The sequence below is a fragment of the Vombatus ursinus genome, unplaced genomic scaffold, assembly GCF_900497805.2.
Source record: "Vombatus ursinus unplaced genomic scaffold, bare-nosed wombat genome assembly UNPS02014768.1, whole genome shotgun sequence".
NCBI classification, from domain to species: domain Eukaryota; kingdom Metazoa; phylum Chordata; class Mammalia; order Diprotodontia; family Vombatidae; genus Vombatus; species Vombatus ursinus.
This window is the reverse complement of record NW_020954546.1, coordinates 22,490,334-22,509,089: the sequence shown is the minus strand read 5'-3', so window position 1 is coordinate 22,509,089 and position 18,756 is coordinate 22,490,334. Positions and strand designations below refer to the sequence as shown.

The 18,756-nt window shown below is 49.4% G+C and overlaps 1 protein-coding gene across 1 annotated transcript in view; it reads right to left on the bottom strand.

Annotated features, from left to right (window-relative positions):
- The window catches only part of RTN4RL1 (reticulon 4 receptor like 1), a 123,914-nt gene extending 105,420 nt beyond the window's left edge, over positions 1–18,494 (bottom strand). Inside the window, exon 1 of the mRNA XM_027861505.1 lies at positions 18,357–18,494. Within this exon, the coding sequence (XP_027717306.1) occupies positions 18,357–18,369 (13 nt within the window). The 5' untranslated portion in view covers positions 18,370–18,494. The remainder of the gene's footprint in view (positions 1–18,356) is intronic.
- Positions 18,495–18,756: the final 262 nt, after the last annotated feature.

The window sequence follows — 18,756 nt, the reverse complement described above, 5'->3', positions numbered from 1 at the left end:
TAGAGTGGAGATGTCTCTAAATTTGCATGCATGTATCGAAGTTACCTTGCTTCAATCAAAAATAATTTATCATTTATTTATTATTATTTGTCTTGGGTGATATATATGATATAAATATTATTATTATTTATCTTGAGTGAAAATAAAAGATGGGAACAGGTGGGCCTCTGCAAAAAATTCTTTAGAGTAGCCCACATCCTTACAGCTGCACAATTGGCCAATGGTACAGAAGATAAAAGATCCCACCATTTTATTGTTTGTGAATCACCAAAAACCCTAAGGATTCTCTCACGCACATGTTAAAATCATCCAGGATTCCTTCACAAATCAGATCACAGAAATAACCATTCAAATAATCCTCTAATTATCAGTGTCAAGTAGGCAGAGAACAGAGAAATATATGCTTGCCAAAGTCACAGAGGATGTCTTGTGCAAGGTCTCAGTAGAATCAGGATTCCCGGGAGATGCTGAGGTGCTTTTGTTTGTGGAAGGCATTGGACGAATTTCAACAAGCTAGAAAACATTAAAGTTTCCCTCCATGAGATCCATGATTATTCAAGAGATTGGCTTTCACGGTCTACATGGGAAAAACTAAATGGATGAAAAATGTTTCTTGTCCAGACATACAGCTTAATGGCTAGTCCAAATCAATCAATCAACAAGTATTTATTATGCATTTACGACGCGCCAGGTACTGAGCTAAGAGCTCCCAACAGGAAGAAGGCAAAAATGCGGTCCCTCCCTGCAAGGAGCTTTGATTTTAAATGAAAAGACACTATGCAAGTAACAGTACATACAAAATATATACAGTGTGAATGGAAGGCGATCTCAGAGTGAAGGGACTGAGGAGGTAGCAACTAGGAACGGCCTATTGCAGAAGGTGGGATTTGGGCTGAGTCCCGAAAGAAGCCAGAGAAGCTAGGAGGTGGGGCACAGCAAGGACAAAGGTCCACAGCTGAGAAATGGAGTTTGTACGTGCGAAATAGTAAATAGGTTAGTATAACTGGATTGTGGAATTTGCAGAGGGGAGTAACGTGAAGGAAGAATGGAAAGGTGGGAAGGGGCCAGATTTAGATTCCAAATAGGGCTTCATATTTGATCCTGATGGCAACAGAAAGCCAGCAGAATTTCTTGGGGGGAAGGAGAAGAGGGTGACATGGTCAAATCTTCATTTTAGGCCAATGCCTTTGACAGCTGTGGGGAGGATGGGTTGGAATGGGGAGAGACTTGAGGCAGGAAGGCCAATTATTGCCATGGTCCAGACAGGAAGAAGTAATGAGCACTTCGATAAGGGTGGTTGGTATCTATTAGTGGAGAGGAGGGGACGTAGACAAGATACAAAAAATGACAAGACTTGGCAACAGGTTGAATCTGTGGGGTGAATGAGAGTGAGGCATTGAGGATGATGCTCAAGTTTTTAACCTGAGTGAATAGGAGTATGGTGATGCCCTCAACAGTAATAGAAAAATTTAGGAGGAAAGACAATGAGATCTGTTTTTGGATATGCTGAATTTTAAGATGCCCAGAGGACATCTAATCTGATACGTCCAAAAGGTAATTAACGATGCAGACCTGGGGCTCAGGAGAGAGATTGACTGGATGTATAGATACTGTCCATTGAATTAGTACATACATTTGGGGAAAGGTACTGTGGGTGGACTACCATGAGATGAATAGGAGGAAGAGAAGGTGGAGGGCCTTTGGGAAATTGTACAGAGCTTTCAAATCACCTCAAGCTACTCCCTGGTGCAAAGACCCATCTCTCTAATATAAATGTTTTCCTGGTAATGCTGCAGATAGCAATTCTTGGAAAACCAAAACCTGGGAGAAACCAGTTACCAGTGATCTCACCCTCTACTGTGTAGTTGAATTTTTTCAATCCCATAATTCAGGGCAGGAGAGACAAGGCTAAATAATAGTTTGTCTTCAAGTGAACTTGGGGCTGGTGATGATGGCAGGCTCAACATGGAGTCCTGGTGTGATATGGTGATACGGTAGCCAGCAAGGTTCATGTGACCTGAAGACATGTTAATAGAAGGAACAATGTCTTCTTATATATTCTATTTTCTAATCTTCCTTCTATAGAACAAGGAACCACACAGTTCCATGATGTTCTACCCTCATCAGTAGCGGGAGCACCGACAAACTGGAGCATATCCAACTGAAACTATCCCCAAAGGACAGAATGGGATAACCACTGGAGGCAGGGGACCAGTGTGGCTTTGGGATTCAAAACCATACCATGTGAAGGTCAGTCCATGAAACTGGCGGCATGTTTTGCCTGGGAAAGAGAAGTCTTGGGTGGGGATGGGGACCATAATAGCTGTCTCTGAAGTGTTGGTCTAGGGATTACTAGACTTGTTTTGGTTAATCCTGGGGGAGAGAATTAAGACTAATCAACCAATGGACAAGCATTTATTAAGCACTTCCAGTGTTCCAGGCATTGTGCTAGGTGATGAAGATGCAAAGACAAAAATGAAACAATGCCTGCCTTAAAGGAGGTTATATTCTGTTGGAGGAGACAACATGTAAGCATATGTTGTCTGTCTTTTTTTGTTTGTTTGTTTGTTTTGTTTTGTTTTTGGTTAGGCAATGGGGTTAAGTGACTTGCCCAGGGTCACACAGTGTCCTTTGTTTTTAAGAAGACCAGTAACATCATGATTTGAGTGATAGCTTAATTGTGAATTAGATTTAAGGGAGGCAGAATTACACAGTCATCAGCCTCGCTCTCTCTTCTAAAGTCATCCAAGTCCAATGGCAAGACAGAAATCAAGGTGATGGCTAGACACCCCCCTAACTCACTGATGGGTTTGAGGTCTGTCTGTTACCCTTAACTTGGCTTACCCCATCTGCCAAGATGGTTTTACCAGGGTATGGCCACTGCTCATGCTACAACTTCTTGGAGTCACAGGCAAGAGTTGGGTGACAGGTGAACACCAATGGTGGATAAGCATGCCTGGAAAGGGCTCAGCAAGCTCTCTCACCAAAGGTGCTAGTCCTCACTCAATACCCCATACACTCCCTTGGTTAGGTGACACAGTGGTTAGGGTGCCAGGCCTGGAGTCAAGAAGACCTGAGTTCAAATCTGGCCTCAGCTGCTTACTAACTATGTGACCCTGGGAAAATCACTTATCCTTGTTTGCCTCAGTTTCCTCATCTGTAAAATGAGCTGGAGAAGGAAATGGCAAATCATCCCTGTATCTTTGTCAAGAAAATCCCAAATTGGGTCAAGTAGAGTCAGACACCACTGAAAAGGACTAAACAGTAACTGTAAGCATATAAGTGGATGCCAAATAAATACAATGTTATTTCAGAGCGGGAGGCACCAATAAGGTGGGGGAAATCAGCAAAGATGATTTCTTCAGGAGATGGCACTCGAGCTGAACTCTGAAGACATCAGGGAGTCTAAGAAGGGTAAGTGAGGAGGGTTGGCATTCCTGGCATAGGGGACAGCCTATACAAAGGCATGGAGAATGGATATCAAGTAATGTGTATGAAAAGTAGCGAGTTTGGCCAGTAAAATGCATGTATAATAAATCTGGGAAGGTAAATTGGAGCCAGGTTGTAAAAGGCTAACAAGGGGGCAGCTAGGTGGCACAGTGGATAGAGCACCAGCCCTGGATTCCGGAGGACCCAAGTTCAAATCTGGCCTCAGACACATAACACTTACTAGCTGTGTGATCCTGGGCAAGTCACTTAACCCCCATTGCCCAACCAAAAACAAACAAAACAAAACAAAAAAAAATAAAAGGCTAACGAGGCAAATTCTCCTGAATGTAAGGAAAAACTCCTTAACAATGAAAGCATTTGGGGCAGCTAGATGGCGCAGTGGATAGAGCACTGGCCCTGGAGTCAGGAGGACCTGAGCTCAAATGTGACCTCAGATACATAACACTTACTAGCTGTGTGACCCTGGGCAAGTCACTTAACCCCATTACCTGGCCAAAGAAAGAAAGAAAGAAAGAAAGAAAACAATTAAAGCATTTCCCTAAGAGGAATGATTTACCCTGGAAGGCAGCAAGTTAACTGGGCATTCTCAAGAGGAAACCGGATGACCATTTGAGAAGGTTCTTGTTCAGGTTTAGGTTGGACCAGCAGCCTCTGAGGTTCTGGTCCGAGTCTAACAATCTCTGAGTTAGTGCCAGGCCTCAGCTGGCTCAGAAAATCTCTGACCCAGAATTCACTGTGATACAGTGTAAAGAACCAGCACCTGAGAGTTGGGAGTCCTGAGTTTGGATCCCGGCTCTGACCCCTCCCCTCTTTAGGTCTCAGTTTCACCTTTTGTTCAATGAAGGGGTTGGACTAAATGGTCACTAACCACTTACAGCCCTGACATTCTTTTTGGGGGAAGGAGGTGATGAGGTATGGAGTGGTAATTAGGACTTAACAGCAATGGAAAAAGAAAGTCTCAATGAAACATTTTTCACAAGATCCACCTGGATGGGATCCAGGATGATTAGGGGTACCATGGAAGCAGGAGATCCCATGAAGATACCTGGAAGGCTTCTCTAGCTCTGCAGCTCCCTATGATCTGCCTCCTTAGCTCCCGGGTGCCTCCAGAGGAGCAGCCCACAGGACAGCGGTCCAAAACAATAACTCACATGCCTTCAGTGCTGTGAGGTTGGCAAAGTCCTCTCCTCCAAACAGCCTGGTGTGAGATAATCATGACAGGTATCATCCTCCCATTTCACAGATGAGGAAACCAGAGTCTGACTCAGCTGGTTTGTCCAAAGTCACCCAAGTAGTAGAGAGAGTGCTTGGATTGGGAAAAGGAGGAGCACGATTTTGAATCTGTGCTTTGCCACTCAGATTTGCCTGGCCAAATCACCCATCACTTCTCTCTGACTCAGTTTCCTCATTTGTAAGACCAGAAGGCATAAGAGGTCCTCCTGAGTTCTAAACTGATGGTTCTATAGGGCCTCTGAATGAAGCTTCTCTCCGGCTGCTCAGAGATTCAGGTGAAACCACAGGATTAGGCAACAATCTAATTCCCTCCAAGGGAAGAGAGGCAGCATCTCAAAGCAACTGGGCAGGAAGAGGACAAGACAGGAGAATCTGGCTCGTGCCAGGTTCTGCCTGAGCTCAGCATCGCCCTGCAGTTTATCTCCTAGTGCTAGGTCGGGCCTTGTTGGAAAATTCCAGTTCTCCACAGCCCAAAATGTCTAGAAGGAGGTTTTTGTTTGCCACGGAATCAATAGTGTGAATCCTGTTCCATAAAATTTTGCCAAGTAAAACACTATATTCCCTCCAAATGAGGCCACTGCTTCTATTCCCAGCCCAGAGCCTGCCCTGTTGGACTTTCCAGCACAAAACGGAACATGGCCACCATTTTTGGCATCCTAGATCGGCACACCTGCCCTTGGCCATATGCTCATGACACACAAGATGGGCCTTGCAGAGAGGGGTCTTACACGGGGAGATGGGGAGCATATCTCATGCCAATGGCATCCCTGACTAAAGTATAATAGCCCTGTTCTATCCTGTTTTGGGGGCAGCTAGCTGGTGCAGGGGATGAAGTGCTGGGCTTTGAATGAGGAACACTCATCTTTCTGAGCTCAAATCCAGCCTCAGGTACTTACTAGCTCTATGACCCTGATCGAGTCACTTAACTCTGTTTGCCTCAGGTCCTCATCTATAAAATGAGCTGGAGAAGGAAATGGCAAAACATGCAGTATCTTTGCCAAGAAAACCCCATATGGGGGTCACCAAGAGTCAGACAAGACTAAACAACAAAAACCCCGTTTGGGCGACTAGTGACCCATTGGCATACCAGTCTAGAATCCTACAAAGCTTCAGAGCCAAGATTTGACCCCAGGTTCCCTCTGTCTTAGAAGCTGGCTTCCCCCCATCCCCCCAGTACACATGGCTGTTCTCTCATTAAGTGACACTTCGGTATAAAAATACAATTGGGCTATTTCTTGACCAACCATCTCACCAATGTAGGCTGTTGGTCGCAGGGTGGGAGGATGGGGTGGGCTGTGGGAGAGTGGGATGGCTCTGTGAAATCCATCCTCACTACTGGGAAAACACCTCAAAGCTCTTCCCTGACAGTTCGTCTTAATAGATGAGATAGAGCAATTTGAATTCTGATTGTATGCAGAGCACCCTACCCGCTAGAGTAGACAGGTGATTGATTCTTAGGCTGTCATAACCATCCTAAGCTGTTAATATCCATGTCATGGCATCTTAGATCTAGAGCATGAAGGGTCTTTAGAGGTCTTCCAGTCCGATCCCATCCCCATTTTTACAGATGAGGAAACTGAGGCCTAGAGAGGTAAATGACTTGTCTACAGTCACACTAAGGATAGCTGCAAAATCTGGGACTAGAATCTGTGCTCTCACATCTACTCCCTGTGTGGCCCTGAGCAAGTCCACTCTGTTACATGAAGGGGTCGGACTAGCTGATCTCCAGGGACTTTCCATCTCTAATGCTAGGATCGAAGGAGTTTACTCTGATCCTAGAATCCAGGTGTTCGGACACCCAGTCCAGTTTTTTCCTGCATGCTACCCCACTATCCCACACTCCCCGCAGAAGGCAAATGAACTTAGGAATGCTAGAGAGCCTTCTCCTCACATTCTGGTGAGGCATCCCTTCCTCTCTGGGACCCCAAGCCAGGAGAGTGGTGACAGGGCTGCAGCTCCCCAGCCTGGCTGGCAGCATCTCCCAGGGGGCAGGCAACACAAATGGGCATGTGAGTTTAGCGCCCCTCTCAAATAAAGGTAGAAAGAAAAACCGGCCTCCCAATCTGAAAAGCAGAGTTACCTCCTTTACTGGCTCTGCCTTCCCCGGGCTTTTGCCACATCTGCCACCCAATTACCCGCCTGAGCTCTCTGACCCCCGCAGCTACCCTCCCCCCACCCAGGGGGAGCCTGGCTCAACTTTCAGCCCGCCCAGCCTCATCCTCACTGCTCTGCACGGACTGCACAGACAAGCCCATGAATAGAACATTAAAGGCAAAACCTTATAAAAGAAAAGGCAGCTTCCTAGTAGAACTGAGCCCAGGAAATGTCAAATGCAGAGCAAGGCTTCCCGCCTGGTCCACTTCTCGCTAATGGAAGCCCCTCAGCTCCCCATCCCCTCATCATACAATATCCCTATGAATAAATGATGGTCAGAAGACTGCCAATTTCCCCCCCAAGGGCCCCATAAATCTCTCTTTCTACATAAGCATAGGTAAGGGCCCTCTCACAATGGTGCTGAGATCGAGGCAGAGGCATTGGAAGAGACCAAGAGATCCGTTGCAATGATTTTGGTGAGAAAGAAGCTTCTACCCCACAACTGGAAGAAAGGGGCTTCTGTAACCCTCATCCTCATCCAAGTTCCCTGGAGACTTCTACCAAAAGTCTGCATGCTGCTATTTCCTGAGTTGGCCATCATCCATTCTGGTGGGGTAGGTCAGAGCTGAGTTGGTTTGTCCTATGAGCCCCCGTGTTATGAGTCTCAACAACTCACCCACTGTGTGGGCAATGTATGCCCCACACCTGCAAGCTTTTCTTGAGACACGTGGTGTGGATTGCACCAAGGCACCCACTCCCTGTGCCCACTCACAGCGTGTCTCACTAGCACACCCACGGCAAAAACATCTCACCTCATGCCAATGGGCTCCCAGTGCTTGGGGGCCGCCCATGCCAACATGGAGGCAACCCTGTGTGCCCACCAGGCATGGGTGGCCAGCGTGCCCTTGTGATCCCCCTCTCTGGGAGGCCTCTGCTTGCATGCCAGGTGGGTCTCTGTCTTCACGCACACACATCATCTTGTGCCAACCCACTTGCTCTGCCAGCACAAGAGACTCCACAGCTACTTTCCCAAATAAGCTTAGCAGGAGCTGTTTGCCGTTTATTATCCAAACTACTCAGAGTGATTAGACAGTAATCACAGGCTCAACCCCAGCCAAATTTTATCTGTTATATCAGAAACATTTTAACCTAAACAAGAGACAAAGAAAATTCTTCTGAGGCAAAAAGTGTATTTCCCATGTGGTTCTATCTTTTCCCTCTGGACTTCCTGGGACATACCTTACTTTCTTTTTTCTTTCCATGTGACCCTGGACAAGTCACTTAACCTCTGTTTGCCTCATTTTCTTCAACTGTAAAATGGGAATAATAATAGTACCTATCTCCCAGGGTGTGACAATCAAATGAAATGATATTTATAAAGCACTTTGACAGGTACCTGACACATAGTAGGTGCTATATAAATGCTTCTTCCCTTCCCCTCCCCACTTTCTCCCCCAAAAGATAAAATTTAGTTCGTCCTAATGCAATGATTTAGCAAGCATTTATCACACACTTGCTAGATATATCAGGGTGGGTTTACAAAGACTAAATAAAATACAACAGTCCCTGCCTTCAAGCGCTTAGATTCTGAAGGAGAGGAAACATCATGTACAAAGATAATTCAAAAGACATGAAAGAGAAATCTCAAGTCATTATAAAGTAGAATTAAGAATGCAGGGAATCAAGGAAGGAAAGGAGGAAGGAAGAAAGGAAGGAAGGGAGGGAGGGAGGGAGGAAGGAAGGAAGAAAAGAAGGAAAGAAGGAAGAAAGCAAGGAAGGGAGGGAGGGAGGAAGGAAGGAGCAGCAGAGCTGAGCACTGAAGGCCATAAGAAAGAGGCAGATGGAGAAAACTCCAGGTGTGGAGCAGCCTGCACAGGGGGCTTCCCAATCATCCAACCATTTACTTGAGAAACATCCTTACGTCGACTCCTGTAGGCAGCGCACTGTGCAGGAGGGACATTCAAAGTTTAGACAGGATGTCATCCCCTGCCTTCATGGAGTTTACAATCCAAAGCAAGAACTATTGGAATTCCAAAAGAGAACCACATTTTGGCAGGCAGGCCTGAGGCCGGCTCCCATCCTGGCTTCAGAAATCCACCAGGCTGGGGCACAATTGGGCTCTCCCAGATCATGGTGTGGTTTGTAACCAGTTTATATGGGAGGGCCAAGTAACTTTGGGGGATGGGAGTGGTGGAGTGAGGGACCCCAGAACTAGAGCTAGAAGAGGCCGCAGAGGCAATCTCAGGGAATCCTCTTAATTTACAAAAGAGGAAACCCACACCTAGAGAAGAAAAGGCTTGCCTAAGGTCACATGGGGAATAAGCATCCAAGGTAGGATTTGAACCCAGCTCTTCTGACTCTGGAAAGCCAGTGCCCTTTCTGATGGGTTCTGAATCCCAGCTGGTAAAGGCCAGTGGTGACTCTGAGTTTCATGCCCCATATAAACTGCTCAGGCATCCAAGGGTAAAGGTCATTGACTCCTATCCCCAAAGCTTCCAGCCTATCAATAAAGGCCTGGAAGCCATTAGAGAAAGCCAGAGCCCCCAGAGACAAGGCAGTGAGGGGGAAAGGTTCAGGAGAGGGGAATGAGAAAAACAGGGCTTCCTCTCTTTGTCCCTGGCACAAGCAAGTGCGAGGCCAAGCACAGGAAGGCCATTGGCCTCTGGGCAGCCAAGTGCTCATTAGCAGAAAATCCACTTTAGTCAAGGACAGGAGAATAAACACAGGCAGGGGAACTAACACAGCATCTCTGCCCTTTGAGGCCTAAGAGATTAGTGTTCCTGCAGGAGACATCCTGGCAGAGGCCTCTCTGCCTCTCCAAAACTACAGCAGACCAATACAAAGAGAAGAAAGCAGAGGGGCCTGGGAGGGTGGGCACCCAGAGACAAATATGGCCTGAAAGATGGCAGCTGACACTAAGGCAGTGTTTACTCTTGTGGGTAACTGTCCCTGAACAGCAGAGGGGAAGGAAGCCAAGCACCTAGCACTCGGCCCCACGTGGTGGGCATCACGTAAGTGCTTATGGAAGGGAGAGGGAGGGAAGGAAGGGAGGAAGGAAGAAGGAAGAGAGGGAGGAAGGAAGGAAGGAAAGAAAGGAAGAAGGAAGGAAGGGAGAGAGGAAGGAAGGAAAGGATGAAAGAGGAAAGGAGGAAGGGGGAAGGAAGGGAGGAAGGAAAGAAAGGATGGAAGAGGAAAGGGGGTGGGGAAAGGAAGGGAGGAAGGAAAGAAGGAAAAGAGGGAGGAGGGTAAAGGGGGGAGAAAGGAAAGGAGGGAGGGAGGGGGAAAGGAAGGGAGGGGGAAGGAAGGAAGGGGGGAGGGGGGAGAGGAAGGAAGGAAGAAAAGGAGGAAGGAAGGGAGGGAGGGAGGGAGGAAGGAAAGGATGAAAGAGGAAAGGGGGATGGGGAAAAGGGGGGAGGAAGGGAGGGAGGGAGGAAGGAAAGGAGGGAGGGGGAAAGGAAGGGAGGGAGGGAGGAGGGGAGGAAAGAAGGAAGGGAGAGAGGAAAGATACAAACAATTCAGGACTCATTAACTGTCAAATGTCATCTTAACAAGACAGATTGGCAGGAGGGGAGAGGTAGACGCAGGGAAACATCACTAGCTCTCAGCAATCGAGCAGAGAATGGCTCTGCTCCTCCCACCCTGTCTTGATTGCTGAATTATCTCCAATCATTCTTTCCTGGGTATCTATCTCCTTTAGAGAACAGGTAATGCCAAGCTGAGGACTCATGGATCTGTGACCGGGCTAAAATGGAGAACAGTGACCTGGCCACGGTTGCCACGGAGGTTCCAGTTCAGAGCTGCTGCCTGGAGTTCTTACCCAGTCCCCCCTTGCTGTACCCACCCCCATCAGTGGAGTAGAACAGACACTTGTCACTCCCCAGGATCCCAGAGCCACTGTACAGTCTCCCCAGGTACCTGGGACTCAAGGCGGGCCGTCCCTCAGGCACCCTAAGCACTGAATGATTGTCTGCCCATCTGCATCTTAATTCTGGAAACCCTGTAAGCTGGTGACTTGCCTTGGCCGGGGAGCTCAGTGGGAGCCGTCCCCTTTGCCTTTTTCTTCCTTCCTCCCCTGCTCCTCAGGGGAGTCCTCGGCATGGCACTGTGTGGCCCACCGGCTCCCTCCTCCTCCCCTTCCCTCCACCTGCACCTTCTCAGGCCACGTGAGTCCCCTCGATTCCCTGTTGAGCAATCCAGCTCCTTCTTAGGACATGTCTGTTTCTGGTTCCTCCCACCAAGGCCTGTCCCGGCGTCTCTGTTGTCTCTCTTTACTTTAATCTTAGCTGGGACCGCGTCGGGTATGGGCACGGACCCTGACAACCCCAATGCCTTCTGATTCCTTCCTCGTTTCATCAAGGAAGCTTCCATCTTCACCTCCAACTCTATGGCGGGTGATTCCTCTGGCCTTGACTGGCCCACACAAGACCCTCCATCTGGAGCCTCCCAGCCATCACCTGTTGATTGCTGATCAGGGCTCACCTCCCAGCAGCTCCAGGCCCTCTTCATCCCTGGCTACCCGCCCCTCCCCTATTCTATGGCAAGAGCTGGAGCTGGGTGGTGAGCTCAGCTCCCGATGCCACTGCAAGCATCTCTTGGCAATCCTTTGCATTTGCATTTCATTTCTCTGTCTGATTTTGCTCTCTCACTCAGGCTGTATGGCCAGGGTTCCTTTGCTCGGTGAAATCTGATCTGGGCTGATACGTAAAATCTGAAACCGAGACTTCTACAATGTTACAGGAACACTGCTCCAGAGGGCTTGCCTCCCATGCAGGCCTTGCCTTGTGCTGATTCAGCATTCCCAAGACTTGGGGTATCAGAGCACAGGGCGCCGCCTCAATTAGGGTAGACCAAAGACCCTCAGCACTTGCTTGATGGTATTTGTGACTTGACACGACTTAGAAAGCAAAGTCAGGCCCTGATGGCTGGTTTTCTGGTCACAAACTTAGCGAGGTTGGTTCTTGGATAAGAACAATCTGAGGGCATCACTGGGCCCATCCTTGAAGCCTTTCCAAGCCTGCCAGACCCGTCGAGCATCACCTTCAAAAAGCCAGATACCACTTTTAGGCCTTGGAGGAGAATTTTAAAGAAAAACTTTATGGAGAAATCCTGGAAATCCAGCCCTGGGTAAGCAGAAGCATAAGATTTCAGAGACCAGAGGCATTTGGAGAGTTGCTGGACCTGGAGCCAGAAAGACCTGGGTGAGGCAGCTGAGTGGTGCAGTAGATAGAGAGACTGGACTTAAGGAAGACCCAAGTTTAAATTCTCCCTCAGACACTTCCTATTACCGCCACCCTGGGCAAGTCACTTACCCTTCCTCAGCCTCAGTTTCCTCAACTATAAAATGGGAATAATAAAAGGGCCTACCTCCCAGGGTTGTTGTGAGAATCAAATGAGATAATATTGATAAAGTGCTTTGCAAGCCTTAGAATGCTATAAAAGGCTTCCTTTTACATTGTTTGAAACAGAGGGCAAATCACTTAACATCTCTGAGTCTCAGTTTCTATCTTTATATAATAAGGGGTTTGAACAAGGTAGCCTCTGAGCCCCCCTCCAAACCTAGAATGATGATGCTATGATCCAGGTCACTTCATCTCCCTGGGCCTCAGATTCCTCATCTAGTGATGGTCTCCAAGGTCCCTTCCAATTCTAAAGGATCTATATATGCTATGTATCCATATAGATGTGTGTGTGTGCACAATAATGCATGCACACACACACACACACACACACACACACACCACAAGAGGAACATTTCCCCGAAAGCCTTCACAACCATACTTTCTTTTATTCAGGCACTGGAGAGAACATTCATGCAGCATATGCTTCTCCTTTTCCGGCACCTCTTCTTCTTTCCCTCTCTGGCAGGATTTTCAGCTCTCTCTCTCCAATCCCTCTTCTCTGTTTTCCTTATGGAACACAGCCCTGCAGAGACCCCACGATGACCCAGAACATAGCATTCAGGCTGAGGGCTGAAGGCCCTTCTAGGAGCTGCCAAGACTCCATTACTGCAGGATCTCTGGGCTGGAGAAAGGGATTGAATTAAGCTCTTCCCCTCCAACGGAGATTGGGCTGAAAATCTTCAGGTGCTCAGTCCCTGCAAGGAAGCCAGCTGATTCCCTTGAGAATCTTCATCTCTCTCTCCCCTCAGAGGAGTGTTCAGCTCTATAGCTACGGTCTTATAAGCCCAGCATCCCTGCACCAAATGGAAAAGCTCTTTTGAGACTCACGGCAGCTCTCCTCCCAACCTCTTCCCTTCTCTCTCTGGGTTAAGTTTTTCATTTTTAAGGGTGCCCAGTCATGATCAACCCAAAGAGAGACCAGGATGGCTCCCAGCACAAATAGGTGCTTAATTAATGCCTGATTGATAGTGTATACTCCCTCTTGGCCTGCCTAGAGAAGCCCTGGAGACTCAGGCCCCACCAACTGTTTGACAGTCCCAAGGCTCACTGACTCCTTCGGCCCCAAAGGATGGGGGTCCATTCGTGCTGCCATGTCAGACCATCTGCCTGTGGAAACCAAGGCATCTTGCAGGATGGCAGGCCTTAATCTAGCTGCTCACTGAATTATTCAGAGATGGCATTAACTTATAAATGAGTGTGTTTGACTGATTTTGTGGTTGGTGGACAGATAAATCCTAATGAAAGACAGCTACAAGATTTTAAATTATTAATTAGGCTACCACTTAACAAAGCCTATTTGGCACTCTATTTCCTTGCTTAACAAGACAAAAAACTTTAGGGAAAGGCTCTAAATGATCCTAGAGGCTGTTGATTTGCATTCTGTTTTTCAGAGCTCTAAAAATGAAATCCATAGCTCCTGACTTTAAACAGGCTCCCTTTGGTGACACAGAACCCTGGACCATCCTCTCCTTCCTTCCTGAAAGTTGCTGGGTGACTTCCCTGTCTTCGCCTCTCCCTTCTTCACATATCTGACCAGATCATTGCTTTTTATATCTCCAGCACCACCAGGCTAAGCCAGGGGATGGAAACCAGGGCAGCTGCGGCTGTATGCAGCCCCAGCATTGTTAGCAGCTGTAACTCTGTCTGGGATGCTGGGCTGCTCCTGCCTTCTGACAGTGGGGGTGGTTTGGGGGCTTGGTCCACCCTAGGCAGGGTGGGGGGAATCTGTCTTTCCCCCTGATTGGAAATGCTAAGCCCCTGGCACCACAGGCTTGTTTGGACTATTAAGCGGAGCTTGAGTGATATGGAGATCAAAGAGATAAGGCTGCCAACCCAATGCTTCCCACCCCCCCCACCAGCAGCCACCATCCCCAAATAACCAATGGAGTACATGCCCTTCCACTTTTCTTCAGGTTTAAAGCAGGTCACTACCCAGTCAGAGCAAGCTTCTCAGTGGGACCCCTTCCATCATGGGAAGGGTTCTGGATTCTCCATTGGGCTTCAGGGCTGTCTACACTGCCCTCCCTGCCTCCAGTGCTCCCCAAACTCTTCTCCAGCACATTCTGTAAAATTCCAGTCTTGGTAAGGCTAATAATAATGGCATCTCCCACTGGCACAGTGCTCTATGGTTACAAGGAAAGGCAGTGCGGTGTAATGAATAGGTATGTGGTAGACTCAGAAATATCTAGGCTAGAATCCTGCTCTGATACTTACTAATTGGCTGACCATGGGCAAAACACTTGATCTCTTCAGGCCTAGGGCAATATTCTTTTTTTTAAAAAACCTTTTGTTAGAAACCCAACATTGGAAGCTAAGTCTAGTTTTAAATTCACTAATTTCAATGCCTAAAGAATCAGGTCACTTACAAAGGCTATGCTGCTATAGTGAATTGATAATTGCTGGCTCTGCAATCATTTCGACATGCAGTCATGGGTTTCTGACACGTAGTAGCTAGATGTCCTTGGGCAAGTCATTTCCAACTTTCACTGTGCCCTAGGCAACTAAGTCTCTAAGAGTTACAGAAAACTTACCCATTTGGTATCCTTAGAGGGAGCTTCCCTACTGGGAGTTCACCACGCAGATGAAATGAGGAATCCTAACCATCCCCCAAAACAACAACAAAGAGGTTGGGACTCTGGAGAGTCCTCACAATGTAAATCACAAGTCCTTTATATATGACTGCAAAGGATTTTGGATACATTTTCAAATTTGACACAGCTACTCTGTTATTTATGCGAATATCATTATTCCCATTTTATGGATGAGGAAACTGAGGCTGATCAGTAAAGCTGTCTGCCTAACAGGAGGTCACATGACTAGTAGGTAGACGAAGCTAGGACTTAACCCAGTTCTTCTCACTCCAAGCCTGTGGTGCTTTCTATAATACCAGTTTTTTGTTTGTTTGTTTGTTTGTTTGTTTGTTTTGCTTTCTGGAGACCTGGTACAGACAGTCTGTTAAGAATCAGAAAGTTATAGAGAGCCTGTCACTATAGATGAGTATCTGCTCAAGCCCTTTTGGCTTGGTCTCTGCTAAAACATCCACCTATACCTGGAAGCTGGACATTCTCCCTTTGTTTTGACCCTCAGCTCGGGGTTTTCATAGTTTCTGGGGGGAGGGGGGTGAAGCCAGGATCCACCCAGGTAATCTGGGCTAGATTCTGCTGACGGACCAAGTCCTCTAGTTAGAAGGTGAAGAGAGAAATGCTGGCAAAAATGATACCTTTCAAGACAATAACCCTCCTGTGGAATCAAGGACTGCCACCTAATTCTTGGGCTTCTCCTCTACGAGTTCAAGTCCCAAATCCCATGACTGTCTCAAATGACTTGCTTTCTCTGAGCCTCAGTTTCCTCATTTGTAGAATGGGGATATTCATGCTGAGACTACCTACCTTCTGCAGTGGTTAAGAAAGTGCCATTTGGGGGCAGCTAGGTGGCGCAGTGGATAGAGCACTGACCCTGAAGTCAGGAGGACCTGAGTTCAAATCTGACCTCAGACCAAACACTTGACACGTACTAGCTGTGTGACCTTGGGCAAGTCACTTAACCCCAATTGCCTCAAAAAAAAAAAGAAAAAGAAAAAGAAAGTGCCATTTGTAACCCTTAAGGTGACATATAACATAAATTTATTAATAGCACTAGTATCGCTATTGATATTCCCATGGGTAAGCCAAGATGGAAACCTATCAAGTGACCAAGGGTACCAGTGCATCATACTCCAAATCAAGCAATGCAAAGACGGAAAAAATAGGCTGTCCCAAGCACATGTGACTGCCCAACCTTTAGCAACCAGTCCTGGAGAGGTGCAGGTGCCTCCCCAAGGAGAGGCTCCCAGAAAGGACTGTTTCCCAGTCAGGAGTCTGTCTTGCCTGGAGACGAGAGGTAAGAGAAAAAAATGAAATACAAAGGGTACATGATTTATCTTTATGCACCTAAGCCATATAAATACAGCATGTGGGCTGTTTTCAATGGTTCATTTTTAACCGTGAGCTGTCAAAAGGCCCATAACTGAAAAAGAAGTGATATTTGTCAGTTCATCTCCACTACTGCCACCACCAGAAACCTACAGATCTAGACATGGGAGTCTCTGGGAAGGAGAACCAAAAGGATCTCTTTTATTCTGCCTGCTGCAGCCCCAGACTTCTGGGTCATGAGCTTGTCATTCTGCATAATCTGTTAGAATGTCTGAACTCAAAGGACCTGGGGCCAAGGTTCTGGTTCTACTTCTTGCTAGCAGTGTGACCTTAGACAAGTCACTCAGTCTCTTTGGGCCTCAATTTCCTCATTTACAAAATGGCACCAGTAATATTTGCACTGCCAACCTCACAGGACTGGAGAGAAGTTACAAAGTAAACCTCAAAGGGCTGCGTAAATTCGAGTCGTGGTTAACATGAAACATTCTGTTTCAACACCTGATCTGGGAGCCACGACCAGCCATCCTGATAGGACAGAGAGAACAAAAGGGAATTCTGGGATAAGGGGACAGAGCCTGGACCAGGGAGCTGAGACTATTCAAACCACAGCACTTAACCATATCTCCTGGGCTTTTAATCACTGACCCACGTGGAGCACAATAAGCAGGGATCTAGAAAAAGTAACAGAGAAGTTTAGCTCCTATTTTGGAGAGCCGAGACAATTCCATCGAACCCCCTAGTGGCCCAGAGACAGGCAAAGACCACACCACCAAAAAGAGCCTTCAAGTTCCCCAAACTGGCCTTGATCTTCTTTCTTTCCTCATGTGCCCCTGGTCCCTGTTTAACAGGATCAGCCTCCTCCCCCACACCCCAAACCTGCTCCTATCCCCGCATCCCAGGGCCTCTTCCCCCAACCAGAGTTCTCCTTCCTGATCCTGCTGTGAGGTCACAATCCTATGCTTACGACATCACAGTCTGTTGCCATGGAAACAAGGGCGGATTAAGGCAGGATCCTGCGAGCTCAGGGATCAGGCCCCTCTCTCGCTACCTGAGCCTCCCGACTCAGCCTTTGTCCCAGAGGACCCGGGATGGATCTGGCGGGCGCCTGGGCCTGCCGGCTTCCCGGAGGGGGTGGGGAAGCGGGGTGCAGGGATGATGCTGAGAATAAGGGAGCCGAGAATGGCTCGGGGCTGGTCCCAGCAGAGCTCATCAGCACCCCGAGATCCGGGCAGGGCGGCACGGACCGCTACCCCATGCGGCGGGTGGCCGGCCCCCAGCTCGGGAGGCGCTGTCTCTCTTCCCCGGGGCCCGGGGGACAGCGCCCCGCTCCCGCGTGACGGCCGCCCAGGAGCGCCAGAGCCACGTGGGGGCGCGGTGGGACTTCCCCAGAAGCGGCGCCAACTTTGCCGCGCCTCTCTGGGCTCGCGAACCGGGCTGCCGGGGAGCTATAGAAGCTGCCCGGGGCTCCGGCCGCCTCCCGCATGCGTGAGACCTGCGGGCCAGCTCCCGGCTGCCCTCCACGGCCAGCTCCCGCCCGTTTGCCCTAGCCAGCTCCTGCGCTCTCCGTTCCATGAATCGCCACACCCCAGCCCTTCTCCGGCCTCGAGTCGGGGCACACACCCTCAGCTCAGTCCTGCGGGGGGCTGCAGCAAAGTTTGAGGGGCAAGAGAGACAGCGCAGCCACTACCCCTTCATCCCCTAGTTCGGGCCCGACTCTGCTTGCTTCCCAGGAGAATAAAGTAGGACGGGAATGGGGAGAGGAGGCCACAGACCGGGCAACCGGCGTGGGGCAGAGGTAGGGGTGGGTAGTGGGCCGGGCAGAATCCCGAGAGACCTTCAGAGGCTCGGCTTGGAGGGGCAGCAGCTGCTGCACCGGAGCCAGGCTCGGAGCACAGCCTCCCGGGGTAAGCGGCTGCAGCTCCCAGTGCAGGAAGATCCAGTCTACAAGGGCAGAACTTTGCGGGAATGAAAAGCTCCCCCGCTTCTACCCGAATGACTGGTTCCCGCCCCACTTCGTGCAGCTAGTCCTCAGGAATCCACTGACTCCGGATCAGTAGCTCGGAGGACCAGCCTTCCTGGGCACCGGCCCTGGCTAGCCCCGGGGCTATTCTCCGCGTAAGTTCCAGCGGCAGCCAGTGCCGGCGCCTTCCACATTTCAGCACTACCTCGACATCCCCGCGGTCCCCTCACCGCCCCTTGCAGGCGTCCGCCCGCAGCAAGCCCATTCCAGCGCGGCGAAGCCCAAGTTCCCCCTGCGGCTCAAACTCACCTTTCGCGAGCATCTTGGCCGCGGGGCCGCCGCTCTGTCAGAGGCCGGAGATGGGGCGGTCCCACGCGGGGTCCAGCTTCAAACCCCCGGGTGTGAGCTGCAGCTAATCCGAGGGCGCGGAGCGGGGGGCGCCCCGGCGACCTGCTCCTGCCCAGCGCCCCGGCTCCGCAGGGGCATCCTGAGTCCCAGCCTCGCGCCGCCGCTGCTGCCTCTTCTTCTGCTGCCGAGGGGATAGCCGCCCCGCGGCCAAGTGCTGCGGCAGCTAGGCACTGCCCTGCCCTGCCCCGGCCCAAAGGAGGGGCGGCCGCTAGCGCTCGACCGGGGCGAGTCCGCTGGAGGTGCCTCGGGCCGGGCTGGGAGCTGCTCCTGCCCAGGAAGCGGCGGCGGCAGCGACGACGGC